Raw genomic sequence first — 22233 nt, forward strand, 5'->3', positions numbered from 1 at the left:
TCAACAGCATCAACTTGCAGTTAGAATTAGCAAATAATGGTATACAATGTGTAGGAACTGTAGGCAAAATAGACTCACCGGCTGTGAACTGATATCAGACAAATAATTAAAAAAACAAGGGGGAGCTTCATTTCAGTAACAGAAAACTCTTATCGATGGTGTTCCTCTGACTGTGGTGAAGTGGTATGATAACAAAGGTGTTACTACTCTAAACTCATATGCAGGAGCGTATCTATGTGACAAAAAGAAGAGATGGAACTTTATATCTAAACAGTACATTGATATTGATTGTCCATCATCCATTGTTTTATAATAATTTTACAATAAGAGTATGGAAGGCGTTGACTTCCTAGATTCTCTTAACTAGATAAAATAGCGATTAGATCCAAGAAGTGGTACCACAAATTATTTTTTTCACTTGGTTGACATTATGGTTATTTAAACATGACAAAATAACAAATAAGACCAATTACCTATAATAGAATTCAAAGCAGAAATTTCATAAACCCTTTGTTTGAAAAATAAGGTAAATTGTTCTTGCGAAGAAGTTATTCGTCATTATTTTAAATGTTTTCTACATTGTGTTATTTTTTTAAGTTTCAGTAATGGAGATTATTCTTAATTTTCAAAGGTTATTTGATTTTCCTTTTTTTAAATGTTTTATCAATAGACCTATAATACCAAACCGTAGATGATATTATATGTTTATCGTTTTATCTAAGCTAACCTAACCTCACATAACCTAGCTTTAGATGACAGAGTCTAAGTCGAGGATAAATTCATTTTCAACTCTTCCAAAAGAATGAACATTGTCAAAAATAAAAATTTTTCATTTGTAACATATATTAAAAATATGAAACAAAGAGAAAAGGAAAATCTGTAAATATTGTATGACAATATGTAATTGGCCCTAGAACTACAACGTGACTACAGTACCAATCTTTTTCTAACGTTGTTATTCTGGGGTTAAAATAGAATTAAATATATTCCAGTAAATTAGTCTTCTAAAGTTTTCTGAAAGTCTTTGTACTTACCGAAGTTTGAAGTCAGGGTAGACCATCCTGTTGGGGAAACCTTTACGGCAAATACGGATACCTTCAAGTACACCGTTACATGTCAGCTGGTGCATTACCAAGTGAGAGTCAATAACACCAGGTTGTTTCAATTCGTTGGGGATGATACAACGTACGAAGTGAGGTTGAGTAGATCTCAAGGTGGTCATCAAGTTGTTCAATTGTTCCTAAAGAAAGGAGGTAATGATAATTCCTACAGTTAATCTGGATAGGGCAATTATTATGTTAATACTTTTAATTGGGAGAAGGTTTGAAGGCGGTTTAGTCAGTTAAGCAAAATTGCCACAAACATATTAAAAGATATGGAATTGTAATTTTAAGGTGGGAATATATTTGCATCTTTGTCTTTTAAGATGTTTGCTGATTGGTTAATACAACATGTGGGCAAAAGGTAGTGTCTATTTATGCCTTAACATGAATTTTAAAACAAGAATTATAGTAAATACTCCATACTGTGTGCTGGTATGGTTTCTACACTAAGGTGGAAAAACTCGCTAGTTTCGGGCTAAACTAGTAAAAATCAAAAACGTCTAATCAGTTTTATGAAGATCGATAGCAACCTTCTCAATCGGTGTTATTACCACACGGTGTTCTGAGGTGGTTCGAAAAATACGTATCAGTCACAAGTGACATCTAAATTAGCACTACATACTTGGAAAAAACTCGCCTAAATAAAAAACGTACCTTGTATGCAGAAGATACTGTGGCAAAACCACCACCCTTCTTACCACGACCTAGTTTGAAGCAAATAAAGCAGTTTAGAAAAAATTACCAAAAATTAAATAAAAATTATATCGTGCTAATATATAAAAATTTAGCAAGGAAATGGTAAGGAAAAGAAGTGAAGGTGTAGTGTTTTTTTGAGCTGCGTCTAGTAGCAGTTGATTTACCCTGTATAAACTGGAAACGGTTTGGAAAGCGGAACCCTTGGTTCTCTTACCACCTAATATGGGAAGAAATAAATTTAGAACTTGTATATTTCGACTTCTGAAATTGTTTTAAAAGGACGACCATTTTTTTTATATTAATCAAGAATTCAATTTACCTGTTTCGTTATTATTTTTGACTCAAAACTAAATCGTCAATTTAAAACAACACAAAATTCTAAAGTTTTAAAATTATCAAAACTTAATACCAAAATAAAATTAAGCATAATATAAATGATTATTTTACCTTTTTCGGCAGCACCACCAGATTGACCTGGATGATCGGCGAAGATTTCACATACGAGGGCGTTGGAACCCTTCTTGTACAAGTCGACTACGGTGTCGTTCAAGGGATCCTTGTTCTTTTCTAACCAACCGGTGATATTGTATGGTACCTATTCAACACGATACAAACCTAATGAAGTAATTTGTATTTTTTTGGTTGTTAAAATTATGCGACGAATTGTAAAATATATAAAAAATATAAGCCATAATGTTTGAAATCAGACAAGATATTAGAATAATTATTAGATAAAGATTCTAGAAGTCAACTGAACTCTTACAAATTCTTGGGAAAGATTCTTATATTGTAAAAATTATGATTAATTTTATCTGGAAATTATAAGGAACACATTTTAGTACTCATTATATCATACCATCGGTTTTATAAGAAGAAACAGTTATTATGGTATACCAGCAACAAGCTAACCAGAGTGAAAAATAAGGGAGGTATGCTACAGAAATTAAAATACTAGTTTTATTAAAAAAAAAAAAAACTGGCAAAATAAGTGAAGATGACGAGTACAATGCGAAAACAGCAAAGTTTCTAAAGGGAGATCATGGCCTAAAAACTTAAAAAACAGTTATTATTTAGAACTAATATCTATATAACTATGATAGCGAATCTAGTAGCCGGCCATGATGTTCAAACATCGAAAAATCATAGAACAACAAACAAAAATAAGTAATTTTGTTAATTAGAGCAGATATAATATGCATATCTTCATGTTTAGAAAGAAGAAAGTAGCTGAATACATACAATATTCCATTTTATCCTCATTTTATCTATTTTTATAACTTCTTTGATACTTACGTTACCGGCATAATGTCCCAAGGTGAAGTGAGCAGCTTGCTGACCTGGTTTTGGTGGTTTTGGTTTTTGGAAGTTGGGTGATTTGCCCAAGTGGTTGGTGTTCAATTTTTCCTCAAAGGTCTTGTCGGTGGCTTTGGGGAACATAGATTCTTCTTCAAGGATGGACAAGATACCCATAGGCTAGATAAGTTAAATATTCGATTAATATAACAGACGAAAATGACGAAGTGGACAATGCAAAAGCAAAGCTGTTGAGTATTATATAGCACCTGGGCAAGTGGTAAAGAATTTATGTCTATTCTGTTCCTTTATGATCTAGAACATACTATTTTTTTTTGGTCGCAAAACTGAGAGAATAAATAATATGTTGTAGTTGCAAATTAGTCAATTTTTCTTACAAAAAAATAAATGCCTGTATTGGTTCGGATATTATAGGCAGACTAACTTTCGCGAATATCTTTGTTTTGGGGTAAAAAATGGTTGACACGTAAATTTACAGATAAGAAATTCATGGGTCTGAGATAAGGGATCCAAGGAGGTTGACGTAATTGACTCTCTTGATGTACTCAGGACAATTTATTAAAGCACTTTCGCATTTAGCAGGATATTTCTTTATATGCCAAGCTTGTTAAGACTATTGCATAAAAAAATATGTTCAAAATACTTAAGCGTCTTAGTTTCTTGCTCTTAGACCTGAAAAAGCCTGGATCCGAACCTAACATGATTTTCACTGGGAAATATAACCGACCAAGCACATGGAAAAATCTATGTTGAACTGGATATGCACCAGTCAAGCGACTTCTTGAAACTTACAGATAATAATCCTAGGTCTAAGATAAGAGCTAGAAGGAGGTTGATGCAACTGACTCTGTTGATGTACTCGGCGGTTTGGGAACAATTTAATAAAGTTCTTACGTATTGCGAGGGATCTTTCTTTATACGTCAAGCTTATTAAGATTATTGCATTAAAAAATATGTTCAAAATACTGAAGTTTGATTTCCAGTGGGAAGTATCCCTGACCAAGTACATAGCAAAATCTATGTTGGACTGAAAATGCGCCAGTCAAGAGACTTCTTCTTACATTCAGCGCTCCTGTGGAGATTGCTGATCAACATGGCTATTTGTACTTTTCTAGCTGCTGCACTGAATAATTTAACCGATCTCATTCCGAACCATTTACGAAGGTGGCGCCGCCAAGAAATTCTTCTACGTCCCATAATTTTCATCTAACGATATTTCCTTGCATTAAAAGCTATAGGAACTTATATCTTATGCTTCTACAGACGTGGGGATACCTGCATGCAATCTCTGTAGTAGAGAAACTAAAACTGTTAAGTAGTGTTGAATGAACGAGAGGCATTAGATCATAGATGCATTAGATCCAAATAATTTTCTGAAAACTACCAAGTGACTCTTCAAAATATATCTGTGTTCCAGAATTATGGAATGGTACAAAAGAAGGGAAAACGTACGACCGGTTTATATCAAACGGCGTCAGAAGAAAAGGTTGGTAAGACGTAACATTAGTAGTATCGTAATTTGTGCAATAGGATTTTGTCCAACTGTGACCAGGTGATAAATAATGTGCAATTACCTTATCTGAACATTGTATTTTAGTTAAAACTCTTTTCTTTAGCAGTTACATATCTGCCTTCAGTTTTAAATATATTTCAGAGTGACCAAATTACAAGTTCTATGAGTGTGTCGTATACATTACCTGGTGCAGTGCCAATAAAAGTGCTGTTAAAATATACATAAGGGGTTCTGTGCATATACTACAAAGTGAAGAAACTACCTACTGGAAACTATGTGTACCTTCTCAATTAAATCAATACATGGTTGCAAGTCCATACCAAAATCAATGAAATTCCAGTTCAGACCTTCCCTTTCGTATTCCTCTTGTTCCAGAATGAACATGTGATGGTTATAAAATTGCTGCATTTTTTCATTTGAATAGTTTATGCACAGTTGTTCAAACCCGTTGTACTGTAAGTAATAGTGTTAGCTGAACACAAAAAGCATTTTAGATTTTATGTACGGAATATCTTCTATTTGCAGGATTTTAAAGTTATAGTGACTTTTCAGCAAATATACGAAGCTTTGACTATTTAGGAGAATATTATACATTATACAGAATAATATAAAATATATTCTGGAAGTAGAATAAATAGAATATTCTTCCTTTATAAAAATAGGAAGACTAAGATGGGCAGGACATCTGGCAAGATCACAGCAGAACAACCCTCCTAGAAGAATCCTTATGTCACAACCTGTGGGAAGTAGAAATAGGGGTAGACCAAAACTCAGATGGAGGGATGGTTAGATGAGGATGGTAGACAAATAGGCGCAGCAAACTGGCAACAGTTGGCAATGGATAGAACTGACTGGCGTAATAGACTTGGGAAGGTCGAGGCTCTTTAATAGGGCTGTAGCACCAATGATGATGATGATGATGATGATGATATTCTGGAAGTAGTTGTGATAAAAACTAAACATAGGATAGAAGTTGTATACAACAAATAAAAGAAGATGTAATACAAAAGAAAGAACAGGCCTATTATTTAAATATTTAAGGAATTACTGTAGTCAGTGAGAACATTAAACATTTTGGATTGTTGGCAATGGATAATGATAGGACAAAAAGTTTTTAAAATGAGTTAAATACTTGGCAACAGATCTAACAATTAAAATGCTGTGAATGGAGTGTAAAGATGATTTTGCTTGTTTTGTTTGTATGCAAATATTGTAGTAGTAATTGATGATTATAACCTGAAACTGCAAAAGGTACGACCGTTTTAAACATAAAATCTTGTATTACATTTTCACATACAATACACATACATTTGTTAAAAGAAGCATTGTTTAGTACATTTGGGCATTGTCCAAAAAGTTTTCGATCTATACAAATACTCTTGACTGGTTTATGCGATTGCTTTATAGCCATGTATAGAAGCAAATGCATAATTTGGTAAAATATTATTGATGAAATTTTTTGAACAATCCCCAAAGGGGCTAGTAGTCTACACCCTTGTTCTGTACCTTTTCGATAAGTTCGATACAGGCAGCTAAGTCCATACCGAAATCAATAAAAGCCCATTCAATACCCTCTCTTTGGTATTCTTCTTGTTCAAGTACAAACATGTGGTGGTTAAAGAACTGTTGCAACTTTTCATTGGTAAAGTTGATACAAAGCTGCTCAAAGCCGTTGAACTATTTAAAACATACACAAATAACTACTAAAGACACTTTGATTCCTTTCCTGAACAACTGGTGGAATCAACACAGGACAATACAACATTTAACAATAAATACAAAATACACATGGATAGACTGTTACGACGATTAACGTTTTTTGCTTTAACATAAAACAAACCAAAATACCAAATTCTTCTATCGCGAGTCCAATTACCTTTTCAATAAGTTCGATACAAGCCGCCAAGTCCATTCCAAAATCAATGAAGGTCCATTGAATACCTTCCGTTTTGTATTCTTCTTGTTCGAGCACGAACATGTGATGGTTAAAGAATTGTTGCAATTTTTCGTTGGTAAAGTTAATACACAGTTGTTCAAAACCGTTGTACTAGATAAAGATGATTAAAGTTAGTTAATGGTATATCTTATATAACAATTTCACCAAATGATCTTTGTTAGTATGCAAGCAAGCTTACCTTCGCTTATTGGGTGCTACAATTGATAGTTAAACGGAACAAATCTATTATCAGTATTATATAATACATTTGCACCGTATTAACCAAAGATTCCCAATAATATAAGTTAGCAGAAGCAAACCTTTTCAATAAGTTCAATGCAAGCAGCCAAGTCCATTCCGAAGTCAATGAAGACCCATGTAATACCCTCTCTGGTGTACTCCTCTTGCTCCAAGACGAACATGTGATGGTTGAAGAATTGCTGTAGCTTTTCATTGGTAAAGTTAATGCAAAGCTGTTCAAAGCCGTTGTACTATAAAGCATAGAGGAAAGTAAATAAAGCATATATTATAGATAGCAAAGGAAGATGCAGCTAGAAGCATGATTAATGTGACTACAAGTTGAAATACTTTGGTTGTCTGTCCAAAAGTTTTTTCCACCACGAACAGGATTGTATGAATAATGTAAGTACTATACAAATATCTACAAAATAACTGTACAATGTATATTTTCTGTTTGGAAATGTAATAGATAGAAAGTAATTTTGATTTCATACTGTAATTTTGTTCCAATTAACTAATGTCTTAATTTATTTATTTAATTAAAACAAACTAATTGCGCTGAAAGTAATTTTGAATTTTTTTTACGTTTTCCATTGCACAATTATTTTTTTGAACTCGAAAACTTACGTCGAAGATTTCAAAACCAGCAATATCCAGTACACCAATGAAGTGCTGTCTCTTTTGCTTGGTGTCCAAAGTTTCGTTACACTTCTTGACCAAGAACTTGAAGAGCCTGTCAAACATGGCCTTTGACATGGCACCGACGGAGTAGGATACTTGGTTGACATTACGACCTTGGGTGACGAATTCGTTACCGACCTTAATTCTTGGTTTGACAAGAGCTTGGTAGAGACCAGGTGCTTCAACACCCAAGAGTTTACCAACACGTTCACCTTCCTACGGAAAAATAATCAATATTAGTAATTTCTTGAGAGTCTGTCTTGCCGTATTAAAAACAACGTGAAAGGCAGAAAGGAAAACTTACTTCGGTACCGTCTGGTTCAGCTTGTTCTTCACGACCTCTTTGTTTGAACTTCATGCAACCCATGTGCATTACAGCGGCGGTGATCTTGTATACGTTGTCCTTTTCTTCTTGTGTGAAACCAAGGATATCGAAGGCTTCCTAAATACATTAACAAATATTAGTGTGATGAAATAATATTTTTGGCACAAGCAGTATATGTACAACAGCACTTACCACAGTCAATTAGTGAGACAAAGCAAGCTGGATTTGTATTAATTTGTACAGTTGGGACAAGATTTTGTAGACAGATTTTTGGACAATATTTCTATGATACATATTTTAACAATTCAGTTGACAGAATAGGTCATTTCGACACTCACATGGTGATAAGGGGATTTTGCTTAACTTACATCAGTCAGTGAGAATTCTTCAGCGTCATCTACACTTGGAATTGTAGTTTTTCCTTGTGAAACACTGTGATAATCGTAGATATCATTTGATAGAAGACATTTGTCTGCATAAGGAATACAATATTATTTTTTATCTAGTTTGTCAGTAGACAAAACAAAAATCTTCAAATTAAAAGAATAAATTTGAATTTTCTTCCAAAAATCTCTATTTTCTTGAATAATACGATTGCCCAACAAGAAGCTTGTAATATACAGCAGTTCGATGTATTATGTACATAATGTGTAAAATGATTTATAAGTCCACACCAGCAAACTACATATTTTTTACATATTTGATATAATTTGCGCGGCAAGCTTGGTGCCGAATTAGAGTAAAAGTATATAAAAAATAATAGAAGTTTTGAACGACTATCACACACAGAAAAAGAGGAAAAGGAGAGAAATAAAAATTTACAAACAAATGGACAAAACAAATAGAAGAACTAAAAATGGAAATGAATGGAAAAACAAAGAAAATAGTCATCGGAGGAAAAGAAACTGATCGAAAAGAAACATGAAAAATAATTATAGTAGAGATACAGACGTTACTGTAAGAATTGTAAGCTTAAAAAAACCTTAACATCAGGATAAATGCAATAGAGAAGAGGCTTCTACGAAGGATAGATATAATAAAAAAAAACAAAATGGGACCGAAAAAAAATGAGACAAAGGCAAATTAAAGAGGCAGGAAAATTTAAGTAGAAAACACTTTAAGAAATCAAAATAATGACACAAAAAGGAAAGCGAATAAAACTTATAAGACTCAAATTCAATACCAAAACGGGTAAATGAATGGAGTAAAATAAAGACAGAACGAGCACCTGGACGCAGAGTGAATTAGTTTGGAAATTATCTTCAGCGGAAAAATATGCAATTGTTGAGTGGACTTACAGATAGCGTATTTGTTTGTGTTGCGTAAGTAATCGATAAAAATGTTTCACAACAGCAACTCAGGGAGCGAGCCATGCCTAGATGTGTCCAATTGTGTCAAAAAAAATTTGGTTGTGCATACTGCGCGCTCCCTGACGGCAGGGTAGGCGAAACATCAGCTTGCTTACGTCAGTTACCAGAGCTTCTTCACTATCGTTGACACCAAGTATTCTGGTTTTTCCTTGGTTTATAAAAGCGTAATCGGAAATTCTATTTGTTAATAGACATTTTTCTAGAATAAAAAATGTGTCAGTATGAAGTAAAATCTAGGCATCGCTCCTACCTGGTATATTAGTAGGAACTACACAGGAAATAGTTAGAACATAAAAAAGATAAGAATGTATTTTCGTAACACGTACTTTAAAAAACGAATTGATGCTACTAACAGCATAATTCGTCTTTAAACAGTAGTTAGAAGAATACGTTAACAGTACATAAACAAACACCCAACACACAAAGAGGACAGTGGCCTGTCAGAAGGCACTTACATCTGTAAGTCTACATTCCTCAGCATCATCTACATTAGGAATTGTAGTTTTTCCTTGGGCGACGAAATTGTATTCGTTGATATTGTTAGACAACAAACACTTTTCTAATGGATTAAAAGAAAGGAATTATAAGTCTTGTCTCATAGCGACTTATAGGAAAATTTTACATAAATCAACAAAAAGAAAGGGTACATTGTCACATATTGATCCAACTTCTACAAAAAATATAATTGGTTTATCTGAGCCATTGTCGGAAAGATAAGTTTATCTTAAAAGGAAATAAAATATCTAATTGAATTAAATTTTTAGTTTTATTTTCTTTTATAATTGTTCATAAATTATTCCATTTTAAAATAACTTAAGATTGACCAATTTCTACTAAAGCTCTCTTTCTATCTATTAACAAGTACAGCAGCGTTCAAAATTGTGTACTTGACGATATTCGAGATCTACGAATAATAATTTTGACGGATGTGACACTTGTGTTCATATGGGTGTCGTTACATCGCCACTTCTCTACGTTTAGACTGTATATCAGCAACGTAGAGTATTTGCGGCGAATATTTCCGCCCACTTACATCTGTTAATCCAAATTCTTCGCCGTCATCCATATTTGGAACAGTAATTTTTCCCTGGGACACGTAGTAATATTGGTAGATGTCATTAGACAAGAGACACATATCTGAGTACACAGGAAATAAAACATGTTTACATCTGGATATGATACGTGCAGACTAAGGTATGTTTGGAGAAATATGTAGAATGTACATAGATATTAAAAGAAATATTAACTTTAATCTCTTTTTGAAGCTATTTTTGTTTTCATTAATGTTTTGTATTTTGAGATCGATTTTTATTAATTTTAATGATTGCATGTAATTATTTTTTCAGAGTTTAATAAACAGTTATAATATTTCTTTTAAAATCCATTCTAAATTTTTGTTGTATACCTAATTCACTGTATATGTATGTATTTTGAACTGTTATCTGAATTCCAACACTAAATGCTGGAAGTACCAAAAAATAGTAATGTTTCTAGTTATATTGTATATCGAGATAAAATATGGTATATGAAAGGTATAAAGTAACCAGAAATCGCACCTTTAACTCCAGGTACAGATCCAGACATGATCTGGTAGAAGATGTGGTAAGATCTTTCCAATGGCTGTTGGGAAATGACACGGGCCTTTTCTAGCAGATCTGCAAATACAATAGATTAGCACAAGTGAGACAATTTCATCAATTTAAAAACTTACAAGTTTCAATATCAGCACCAGCAAGTTTACCAGTTGGGCCGAAGTGGATACGGATGAATTTACCCTAAAATATTTAGGAAACTGTTAGTAAAGAACCGACCACTTGAACGTGTATACTTACGAAACGGGAAGAGTTGTCGTTACGCACGGTCTTGGCGTTACCAAAGGCTTCAAGTACGGGGTTAGTTTGTACGACTTGATCCTCCAAGTTACTTTTCTTTGCGTTGGGGTCAGCATCTTTCTTAGTTGAGGCACCGACGGTGGCGAAGTAGGCAATTACCTTCTTCGTGTTTTCAGTTTTACCGGCACCAGATTCACCACTGGGGACAGAAGATTAATATTATTAAGTTTTGCACGAACGGAGACAGACATACGGGTTAGGGACTGGGTATGGAGATTGTAATGAGCAACATTTATACGGAGCTCTAATAAGACGACATAGGATATGATGATTGGACACTTGCAATTGCAAAAAACATGCAAAGAAGAGGAAGAAACTGCGAAACTTAGTGATACAACGTGATTACTTTCTGGTAAAATGTTTTAGTAACGTTTTAAAAATCTTTCTTCAAATGATTCACTACAGAATTTATGCTCAGATTGATGGAGAAACTGGTGATACGTAATTTGGTTTCCTTAATATTCTTCTAACAAGAATGGCTCCATTCAGCGTGCAACTGCTTCAAATGTGTAGAGATCATCTTGTCTAGATATGCTTTATACACTTTGAGAAAGAATTTGACAAAGTTAGATATGGAAAATTGATGAAAGTTCTGGAACAAGTAGTAATAGACGACAAATACTTAAGAATTGTACAAAATCTATACTATGACCAGCAAGCAAATGTCAGAATTCACCTAGATACTTCTGAATCAATTAAAACTCTCCGTGGAGTTAGACAGGGGTGCATCTTGTCACGCTTGCTTTTTAATCTATAATTTGAGCATATTCTCAAAGGGGCACTTGCCAGAGTTGATTTAGGTATCACGGTCAACGGAATTAAGATCAGTGGTTTGATATGTGAACGAAGTAATAATAACCTGAAAATAAGACCCGCCAAATGTTACACCTTCTAGACATTATTTTATGGAGTTCAAAGCTGGATGCTCACTAAATCTCTATTAAATAAAGTTCGTGGGTGTATCTAAGGCTGCTCCGCATAAGCTGGATTGATCAAGAAACAAATGAAGAGGTATTACAATGTTTAAGAAAATAAACGGAAGAAGTGAAAATCGTAAAAGAGTATTTTGCTCTTGTCATTCGACCCCCAGAGCGATTTAACGTAAAATAAATAGAAAGAGGGGTTCCGGTCCAAGAAGAACATCATTATCATGGTTTCTTAACCATCGTAAGTGGTTTAATCAGTATTCGTCATCCCCCTTCACAGCTACGGTGAATAAAATTATGATAGCCAACGTTAAGTAATGGACTTGGCATTTTTATAAGCACTTTATAGAGGAAAATATGTTCACAAGAACAAAAAAATGAAATTTGAAGTAAAAATGCTCAAATCATTGAAACATTTTAGAAACCGCAACGACAGAAAATAATAAATTAAACCTAAAATAAATCTGTGTGGAGTCAAAGAGGGAACCGTACTTGTAAGAAAAATATCGTTAAAGGATGGATGAAGCACATCGAAGACATGTTATGCAGTAATGACGACAATACTGACATGAAATCCACAAGATTATCTGTACTATACTCTCTCACAAAACTTACACAAGTCTGAACCAATAATTGCAATGAATTTTAAAGCAAATTAAGATCTGTTAGGTCAACAATAGATCAGATCTTCGTATTCATATAGATCTTTTAAGAAAGTTGGGAAAGCCATATCGAGACCTTGTGTTGAAAGTCCCTCTAAAGTATTTAGAATGGGCAGGTGACTGAGATGATATAATGCGCTGCAATGCCTACAATTTTACTTAAAAGTTTTAATATGAAGTGAACAACTAAATAACATAGACTACCTGTCCAAATATTAGTATATACTGGTTGGCAAATTTCAAGAAAATTGACAAAAAGATAGATCAAGATTGAGACGGTATAGATGTCATGAAGATCAGTGTTGCATCTAGCTGCTAAGAATGAGACAGACTGTAGAAATAAGCTTAGGATGGTCAAACCATGGTGCTGACCAGTATTTAAAGCGAAGAAAAAAGTCTTAAAATCACTAAGAAAGTTACTGGGTTTCGTCAAGAGCACGGGGTTCTTTGCTTGGTGGAGTTTGATGAGAGGAAAATATTAACAGAGACAGGTACTGGTGCATTGCAACTGAGCAAAATAGGAAGACTAATATGAAAAAATATAAACTGCGTCATCTTTTTTGGAAGGAATGAATTCGATAATTACAATATGCTATTGCTAAAAATTTAGATACTTACGTAATCAACATAGATTGATTTTCGTGATCTGTAAAGAAAAAAAAAAAGATTTTATTAGCATCTTCAGAATAATATGTGTTAAAAGAGTGTTTGTTCTATTTCTTGTTTGATTCACGTATTAAACGTTACAAATCTTGCAAACAAAAAGACAAATGAATCTATTGTTTATTGAATACTTCTGCTGATTTATTATCTTTATTAATTAATGATTTAAAAAAAATTGTATATCTAGTTAATTAAATAATAGAACCTTACAATAAAACCGCTATAACTACTAAAAAAATATACTTACTGGTCAACATGTTGACGTAGGCACCGTCAGAAATGGCGAAAATGTGGGGTGGTACTTCATTACGCCTCTTACCACGGTACAACTTAGCACAACGGTTGGTATATACGGGGAAACGTTTGTAGGGGTTAATGGCGACACAGAACAAACCTGAATATGTCTGAAATATACAATGTATGATTAATATCGGTATATTAACACAAACAATTTTGCAATAGTTTTTAAAATGAGTTTTTGGTGTAAAATATTTCGGCAAGTTTGTTTTATATTGGGTCGCTTTTATCTTTTTGCACTTTTGCGCTTGTCAAACAAAACAAAATACACAAAAAACACAATTCCATGTGTTGATTTATCACTGTTATTTGATGGGAAAAAATACCGCACAAACTAAGCAATGGCTCAAAAAGTGGACTCTGTTCCATCGATTTCCACCATTAAACGATGGTTTTCTGAATTTAAAAGCGGTCGTACCGACACCAATAATGCTGAGCACTCTGTAATGCCAAATGATGCAGTTATACTCGAAAACATAAAAAAAATGATGAAAACTATTATGGAAACGAGCAAAGTGAAGTTGCAAAAGCACTTTACACTCTAAAGTTATCAAATGGTAGCATTTTGACTATTATACATTAACATTTGGGTATGAGAAAGCTGTTTTCCCACAGGTGCCGTTTGGACATGCTTAGTTGGAATAAGTCGAAGTTTTTGTCTCGGCAGTTCACAATGGATCAATCACTTTACTCCGGAATTAGATCGGCAGTTATCTGAATGGACAGCATCCAGAGAAAGATGTCGAAGGCGACCAGAGACAACACAACTCCGGAAAGTTTATAGCCTCTGTATCTTGGGACCCGCAAGAAGTTACAACATGGAAAAACTATCAATAGCGACTACTATAATTTTTTTATTGGAGCGTTTAAAGGCCGAAATCGCAAAGAAAAGGTCTCATTTATTCTAGAAAAAATTGTTGTTTCACCAGGACAGTGCAGCGTGTCACAAGACGATGAAAACGATGGCAAAAATGCACAAATTGGTTTTTGAATTCCTTCTGCATCCACCGTGTAGGCCAGATGCTCCATGGATTCTCCATTTGATGCTCTTCAAACTGGTAATCAACAACTTAAAAGTTGGATATACGACAGGAACATAAACTTAGGACGATAACAAAAGAAACATCAATAAAAATGTCAAACACTAATATATTATACCAACATTATCAGTGATATTAAAAAAACGAAAAAACTACCTTGAATCTGTAATATTTAGTATTTGAAAGAACATAAAGATAGAGCGACAACAACGTTTTTCTTTAGAGCGATCATCTTTTATCACGAAAAACAAAAACTCAGTTTTAAAACCAAATTTAGTCAAAAACAAAAACCGACAAAAATAAATCTGGGCTTCTACGTGGTTTCACTTACTACAAGTAGTACTTGGTGTTTACTGTTCAAAATAATTTTTGCCACAAAGTGCTAATTTGTAGCAACAAAAAACGGCGTAGAATGCCCCAAAAATAAAAAAAAAAGAATCTGAACAAATTTGAGTTCAGATAAAAATATTATTCACAATAGAAAAAATCCAAAAAAATAGGTGTCCAGATTCTTGTTCAAACCGAAAATTAAAGGTATTAAAAGAGCTATTTAAAAATTTAGTTTTGTAGAAAACTTGTTCTTTCTCTAGAGAATTTGAAGTAAAATCTGAACAAATAAAAAATATGTTAACAAGAGAACTATATCACAGTTGGTTCTGAAGCTGTGATATATTAAAAACAACACAGAGATGAACAATGAAAGAAACTGCCATCAAATTGTTAGGTTGATGGTAGTTTTGATGATCTCAAACATTTCAATACATTATACTAGAGTTGTTATATTAAACGTTATCAAAATGATTGAAATGTTTGAAGAATGAACATACACAATGAGTAATGAAGTAAAAAACCCAAATTCTTTGTTTCATATAGAACTGGGCAACGTTGAAAGAATCAAACTATGGGAGTGTATTTCCTGTTTCCCCAAGTTGAAGAAGGAATCCAAATGAATTGCCTTGGCGGTGTATTTCCGTTTTTCCAAATGCAAATTCACGTCGTCCATGCATTGAAGGGTTGCTATTATCAAAAAATATCGATAAACATCATTACATAGTATTTTTAAGACTTATAAAGGTTTCTAACTCATATCGCGTAAAGTAGATGTTCATCCATACTTTCTAGCATCCCTTTGGTCATTTTTGTCCACTTACGTAGATAAGCTTATGGTAATAACGTTGTTTTAAATTGTGCAATACTGAAGCATCGTTAAGGTATGTCAAATTGGACATATCCTCGGCCTTTTCGTACTTTGGAGGATTGACCTGAGTTACTTGGTCCTTCTTGAAATTCTTTTCCTGTTTTAACATAAAAATAGATTAGTACAGAGTTTGGAATACTTACGTAGATTAGCTTAGCGTAGTAACGTTGTTTCAAATTATGTAAGACAGAAGCGTCGTTTAGGTAGGTTAAATCTGCCATATCTTCGACTTTTTCGTATTTGGGGGGATTCACTTGGTGAACGTTTTCTTTTTTGAATTGTTTTTCCTGTTTTCAGCAAAGTATACATTAGTATTTATACTAATAAGGATTATCGATATTATTAATGTTAAAAATTTCACTAAATAAACCGTAGATACAAGAAATGGAAAAAGAAGCTTATACCAACAACTCAAGTTGAACATAGAAAAAGTGGTAAACGTTGATATAGAAAATTAAGGTGAATAAACATATCGCACAAATCGTAAACGGTTAAACGCCATTTGGGCAGAATATATGAAGAGAATTTTGCAACAAATGCATGATTCTTGTAGTGAAGAAGAAAAAGAAGAATTGTTATATCGTGAAAAATTAAAGACCTGAATATTTTTCGTGATTATAAAACAATTAAGAACAACCAGAACAAAATCATTGCCGAAAAATGGACAAAGCTATGAAAAACATTATATTTACATTGCATGGGGCGAGATTGTCCAAGCAAATAACTGGATTTTATTTTAATACATTGTAAAATTTGTAATTTTTCTTCTATTTTATGAAAGAATGTAATTCAGAGAAGGACCGAATGTTTGACAAATATGAAATAGGAATTTCAATACTGCTATTTTTGCTGTTAACAATTTAAAAGCGAAGTTAATGATCGTTAAGCTGATATTTAATAGTCTTGAAACAACAATTTCATATTTTTTTCAACGATCTTTTTGCAAATACTGAAGATAGCTGGTTTTTTATACATTACATACATTATATAGTCTTTGATTTTACTTTACTATTGAATAAAGTACCAGTTATTAGCATACAGATAATATTTGGAGATACATTTCGGACTTTTTGAACTACGTAGATAGTGAACGTGAACGGTGACGTCACTGAATCTGTTTTGAGGTTAAATCCAATTCTTGACTCTAAATTGCCTATGAAATTCCCATGGAATAGCAAATTGAATTGTCTTTGGGCGAATTTATTAGATAATTTATTAAAATAAACTGTTTAAGGCGTCTTTATAGCGAAAAACTTAGTTTTTAAAGAGGAAATAAGGGATTTTTTGACGAAATATTGTTTTGAGACAGTTTGATTTATTATTCGTAAACAGAAAATATCTCAAGAGTTAAAAATATGTTTCTCAAGAGTTTAAAAGGAACTGCTGTGAAAAAATAAAGTTAATTTGGTTTGCTTGAAATCAAGACCAGTTCATAACCTTAAAAATGACGATGCTGTACCTTAATGATGTGGCATATACAGAAATTAAGGCAATATTTGTATAACGTTTAAAAATGAACTTTATATGAGGCTACCAGAAACTGGAAAAATCTAGTTTTCATGTAAATTCAAAGGTGTAAAAATTGTTTAAGAAGAAGATGGTTACCCAATAAAGAGGGTACACAATAATATCTTCCGTAAAACCTACATTAGGGATCACACAAGTACCATATAGTAACAATTATACTAGGAAAATATTTACTTTTCATCGTCGACTGGGTTTAAGCTGTAAAAAGTGTTTTTGTATAAAATTTTTATTAGGAAACATATTTTACCTCTCCTCCGGGAATACCAACGGTGACAAGATCACCCTTCGTTCCTCTGATTTCACCAAGCACGAAACCCTCCTTGTCGTCCGGTACCCAGCAAGATTTTTTGGCATCATAGGGCTTAGTCTGGTCAATACGTTTTTGTTCGAGAGATACGAACAAGTAGGGGGTGGGATCTGGGTCGTCCCCTTCTTGTTTTTGTGGTTTAGGCATGGTGTACGGACTTAGTTGGGGCTATCGAGACACGTAATGCAGCCCTAGAGCCTTCCTGTAAACCAAAAAATACACAGTATAATTTTTGTTTCTTAAGTATGTTTTAAATTACAAAGATTCATGAAAATACATTTTTTTTGCTTTGATTCGTTCTATTTAATCAGTTAAAAGGCTAATATGTTTTTATGTTGTTGCTTGCGGATAAAATCAAACACTTTTAAAAACGTATTAAGTATTCAATAGTTTACAAGACGTTCATATACAAACAGGTAGCTGATTGGAATACATTATTTATGAAAATCACTTCAGAAAAATGAAGAAATAAAGAAATTTGTTAAATATAACAGGTGGAAACTAAAATACTTTGGATATAACAAAATATGAACACAAAACATTGTTTTTTAATGTCTATAGACTCTCGTTAACTTTACATTCTTGGCGGGAACACCAACTTCCTCAGAAGAGAAATTTCAAACTGTTTGTTCTGACGAGGCTGATGTTTCAGCAAAGTTGATGATATTTTGTGGAGACTGAAGATAGTATTGGTTTTTTTGTTTTGTTTTTGAGGTGAAATTAAATTTCTCTCCAGTAACTATCAATTTCATGAATTACTTGAATATGTAATGAGGTGAGTTAAAACAAATTGTACAAAATATCATCTAAGAAAAGATAGTAAGAAGAATACCTACAGGAACAACTAATACGGACATTCGCAAAACACCAACCTGAAAATGTGTTGTAGCCACTATGAGCTGTTGGCCTACAAGATCTAGGTCAAGCATGTCATCTACGAAATGACATAACCAATAACAAAATCTTTGGTTATACACATTTTTACATAATTTGTACAAAAAACCTTTTTTGAGAACGATTTTCAGAGTGTAAATCGAAACGTCAAATATTAGTTATTTAAAAATGTGATTTTCATCACAATCACAACCAATAATTGTGCCTTAATCCCATAAAAAGATATTTATTAAGAACTCTGTCATGGTTGTGATACTTAAGAGAATTGTTTGATTCAACTACAAATATAGCTCCAATCAACTATTTCGTACAGTTATTCCTCGGCTATACCTCGAACATATTACACGAGGAGACAGATACATCTTGCTGCAACGGATTATATGGGGAACTATCCAAGGAACAAAGAAAGAGAAGAGTAGGAAGATATAGGCTGTGAAACCTAAGAGAGTGGTACGAATGTACATCAAATGAAATTTTGACCTTCGTCGTGGAGATAGCACTTGCAGAAGATACCTTGAGTCAAATAGCAGTGGTGACAGACCAACTTTAAAACACAGAAGACCTATGATGAAGAAAAACCATTTTTTTTATACTTTGGCAATGTGTTTGCTGATATAATAAAAAAGATAGATAGAAAATATGATCATACATCTTTTAAAGCTTATTTGAGAATATCAAAGCGTAACAAAGTTTATTTCGGTGACAAAATCGTTCTAAAACCAGAAAAGAAAGACCCAGAAGGTAAGATATACGTGTTAAAGCGTGTTATAAGAAAGAAAATAATAAAAAAACTCGAACATCGAAGTAAAACACTTCTGTTGCAAGTGTTACATTTAATTAAAATTGAATTTAAAAAAATCCAAATGAATTAAGAGTTCAGAACGTTTTCTGAATAGTCAGTCCGCCTTCAGTGATCCTTTGTTGTACTTGCGTAAATAACCACGAAACCAAACAGTAGTTGGGTTTACATTGATGAAACCATACTTGAAAGTATACTTATATGGCATTATGCCGATGAAATTGGATTAATAACTGGAAACATAGATCCCTACTCGAAAAATAATTTCTACATACGAAAGGCCAAAGGGATGAAGATCTAGAATTTGTTGGTTAGGTAACATGAAGGACAACTTTAGTTTGGAGAAACGATGAAAGTTAGAAAGTGTGGGAGAAGGGCATATGAGAAATGTTGACCAATTTCTTCTGTTTTACATTGCAAAATATTTAGTTTCATACAACGATTAGAACGAAAACTGAACACTATAAAAAGCAGTAGATAAAAACAGTATGACAGACTGACACTATTAAAAAATGTTCCTAAATGCAAGATGATTTTTACTATACCAAAAACTGATCAAATAGTTTTTTCATCGAGTTGACACCTGTACTTTACAACGTTCACAGTGTTGTTTTATCTTATATATTTCCATGAATCTTTGTAAATTTAAAGAGTGTAAAGCAACCTAGAACTAAACACATTCATTCACTTTTTTAGTTAGTTTGCAGGTTATTTTAGAATCAGTTTAAAAATAAACTCGGATATATGTTTTCACATCTGTGTCTATTTTTGTAAACAAGTGCTGGATTAAGTCACATTAATTTTAGAAAAAGTTAAAGTTCCTGTTTATATACAAAACAAATTGCCTGATATATTTGCTTCCATTCTACAAATAGAATGTTTTATTGGATGTTTAGCAATACCTTTATGTTAAATAAATAGGTATAAGATTAAAGCAAATTAAATTTATCCAAATATGTTAATCATTTAGATTATTCGGTGGTTCTTTAATTAATATTTAATTCATTCGTCCAAATGGAAACAAAGAGAAGAATAGAAAAGAAGCTGAATTGCCGTCTACTGTTTGTTACTCAAAACTGATTACAAAAGCACTTGGCATAAGTCCTTTCCTAAGACATCTGCCTTCTAGTGAACATGAACCTCCATCATTGATCACGGCTGCAAGAAAGTGAGTAGCTCATATATATCTGAAATGGTGGAGGAATTTACCTCGACAAATACAAAAAGACTAATAAGCAAAGACAGAAAAATAGTCAAAACGGTAGTAGGTCTGCTATTAGGGCACTATAAACTGAATAGGCAGTTAAAGCTGATGGGATTGTCAGATGTTTAAGTAGATGTGCAGTTCTTTGCATTACATGGAAGGTTCAGTATTAAACCATATGGTAGAGGATCACAATAGATCTAAAAACGTCGCAGTGGAATGGACCAAAAGCTACCTCATTGAATATATTTATCCGTCATTGATATCTAAGTGTCCTTGTGTTAAACTCTTCTCATCGTTATGTTACTGGTTGTCCATTTCTTGTCCTTTTTGCGTTTTTGCAGTAAGTGTTTTGTACAATGATTGTTCCATGAATCCATTTTTGATTTACTATGGATTGCATAGTATTCGTAACAAAAATTATATCAAGATAATCTGCAAGAGGTTAGACAATTAAATTTTTTGTATTAAAAGCTTTTAAGAACGAGATTGATGTTTTAACTTAATAATATAATAAAATGAAATGAAAAAGGAAGAAAAAAAAAACAATAAGTTGACTGGTTCCTCTTAGAAGCTAGATCTGCTAGATCGAATATCGATGTAGGGTATATACAAAAGAAAAAGATCTTACAGGTCACAATGTGGAAAGGTCTTCGTGGAAAAATGACTCTTTTGAAAACTACCATCTACTGATGGTAGATAGAAGTAGACTGGTTCATATAATCTTATGGTAAAATAAAGAACTGCAAACGAATTATTAAACAGGTTATGCTTGAGCTTCAGATGAAAAATAATCATCATAAAACCTCAACAACAGAGGAATAAATTTAAAACTCGTAAAAATTTATGTTTATCAAGTTTATCGCATCCTTTTAACCCGTTTCAAGGTTGGACCATTGAGGTGTTACTTTAGCTACTAGTATTTTTTTTGAAAATGCACCACAATTACAACGCGAAATATTTTATTTTTAACATTTTGTAATGTCAAAAATATTTTTTTTAATGTAATTGTGGTATATTCCCTAAAAATATAGTATCCACAACAAAGTAGCTTAAGACCCACATTAAGATTTACAGCTTTCCGATAAAAACGTCACTGAAAATAAAACATCTTATCAACAACAAAAAAAATATCTTAATTTTATATTTAATTAGAGAGATCAATTAATTAAATACACAAAATTGGATAAATGCAAATTGAAGTTGAAAAATTAAACTTACTAAAGTCGATGTAAGACCGAAGAAGTCACAAAAAAGAAAGTAACTGGGTTAGATGTAACCGACATCAACACCACAATGTAGAAGGACTTGTGTTTCTATATTTAGCAAGCTGTGAAAATAGATTAAGAATGTGGCACACAAAACGATACGCGGAGTTGAATCCCTGCCTAAATATAAACCGACATAAAAGTCCAACTATTTGGCAACATTGCCATAACAGCGTAAGTATTACGTAAGCCGAGAATTGGCGCTCTTTGGAAAAACTAAGAATTCGTTTCGGAAAGAATGGGATCTTTAACTGGTGTAGATTACATGAAACAAATAATACAACTATGGTTTTTAAAGAATTTTGAAAATGATTTCCGATTTAGAAGTCGAAACGTTGATACATAATGCATTGTTCAAATTATTTGTGATGTTCAGTT

General features: G+C 32.9%; 1 protein-coding gene across 45 annotated transcripts in view; it reads right to left on the reverse strand.

Annotated features, from left to right (window-relative positions):
- Nucleotides 1-21826, reverse strand: part of Mhc (myosin heavy chain) — a 38913-nt gene extending 17087 nt beyond the window's left edge. For 6 of the 45 annotated variants that reach the window (XM_072525184.1, XM_072525188.1, XM_072525176.1 and 3 more), the window contains exons 1-16: nt 21809-21826; nt 17631-17892; nt 15810-15953; nt 13569-13725; nt 13277-13304; nt 11011-11209; nt 10890-10953; nt 10735-10833; nt 9634-9737; nt 7788-7925; nt 7430-7699; nt 6133-6303; nt 3093-3272; nt 2247-2394; nt 1964-2016; nt 1035-1240 (exon numbers count right to left, since the gene is read on the reverse strand). In XM_072525184.1, coding sequence (XP_072381285.1) covers nt 1035-1240; nt 1964-2016; nt 2247-2394; nt 3093-3272; nt 6133-6303; nt 7430-7699; nt 7788-7925; nt 9634-9737; nt 10735-10833; nt 10890-10953; nt 11011-11209; nt 13277-13304; nt 13569-13725; nt 15810-15953; nt 17631-17837 — 2168 coding nt within the window. In that variant the 5' untranslated portion in view covers nt 17838-17892; nt 21809-21826. Of the gene's footprint in view, nt 1-1034; nt 1241-1757; nt 1808-1963; nt 2017-2246; nt 2395-3092; nt 3273-6132; nt 6304-6502; nt 6674-6882; nt 7054-7429; nt 7700-7787; nt 7926-8176; nt 8281-9633; nt 9738-10211; nt 10316-10734; nt 10834-10889; nt 10954-11010; nt 11210-13276; nt 13305-13568; nt 13726-15809; nt 15954-15999; nt 16144-17630; nt 17893-21808 lie in introns of those variants that run through there. The other 39 variants (XM_072525205.1, XM_072525207.1, XM_072525203.1 and 36 more) reach the window with 20 other exon arrangements.
- Between the last annotated feature and the right edge of the window lie 407 nt (nt 21827-22233).

The sequence above is a fragment of the Diabrotica undecimpunctata genome, chromosome 3, assembly GCF_040954645.1.
Source record: "Diabrotica undecimpunctata isolate CICGRU chromosome 3, icDiaUnde3, whole genome shotgun sequence".
In the NCBI taxonomy this organism is placed as follows: domain Eukaryota; kingdom Metazoa; phylum Arthropoda; class Insecta; order Coleoptera; family Chrysomelidae; genus Diabrotica; species Diabrotica undecimpunctata.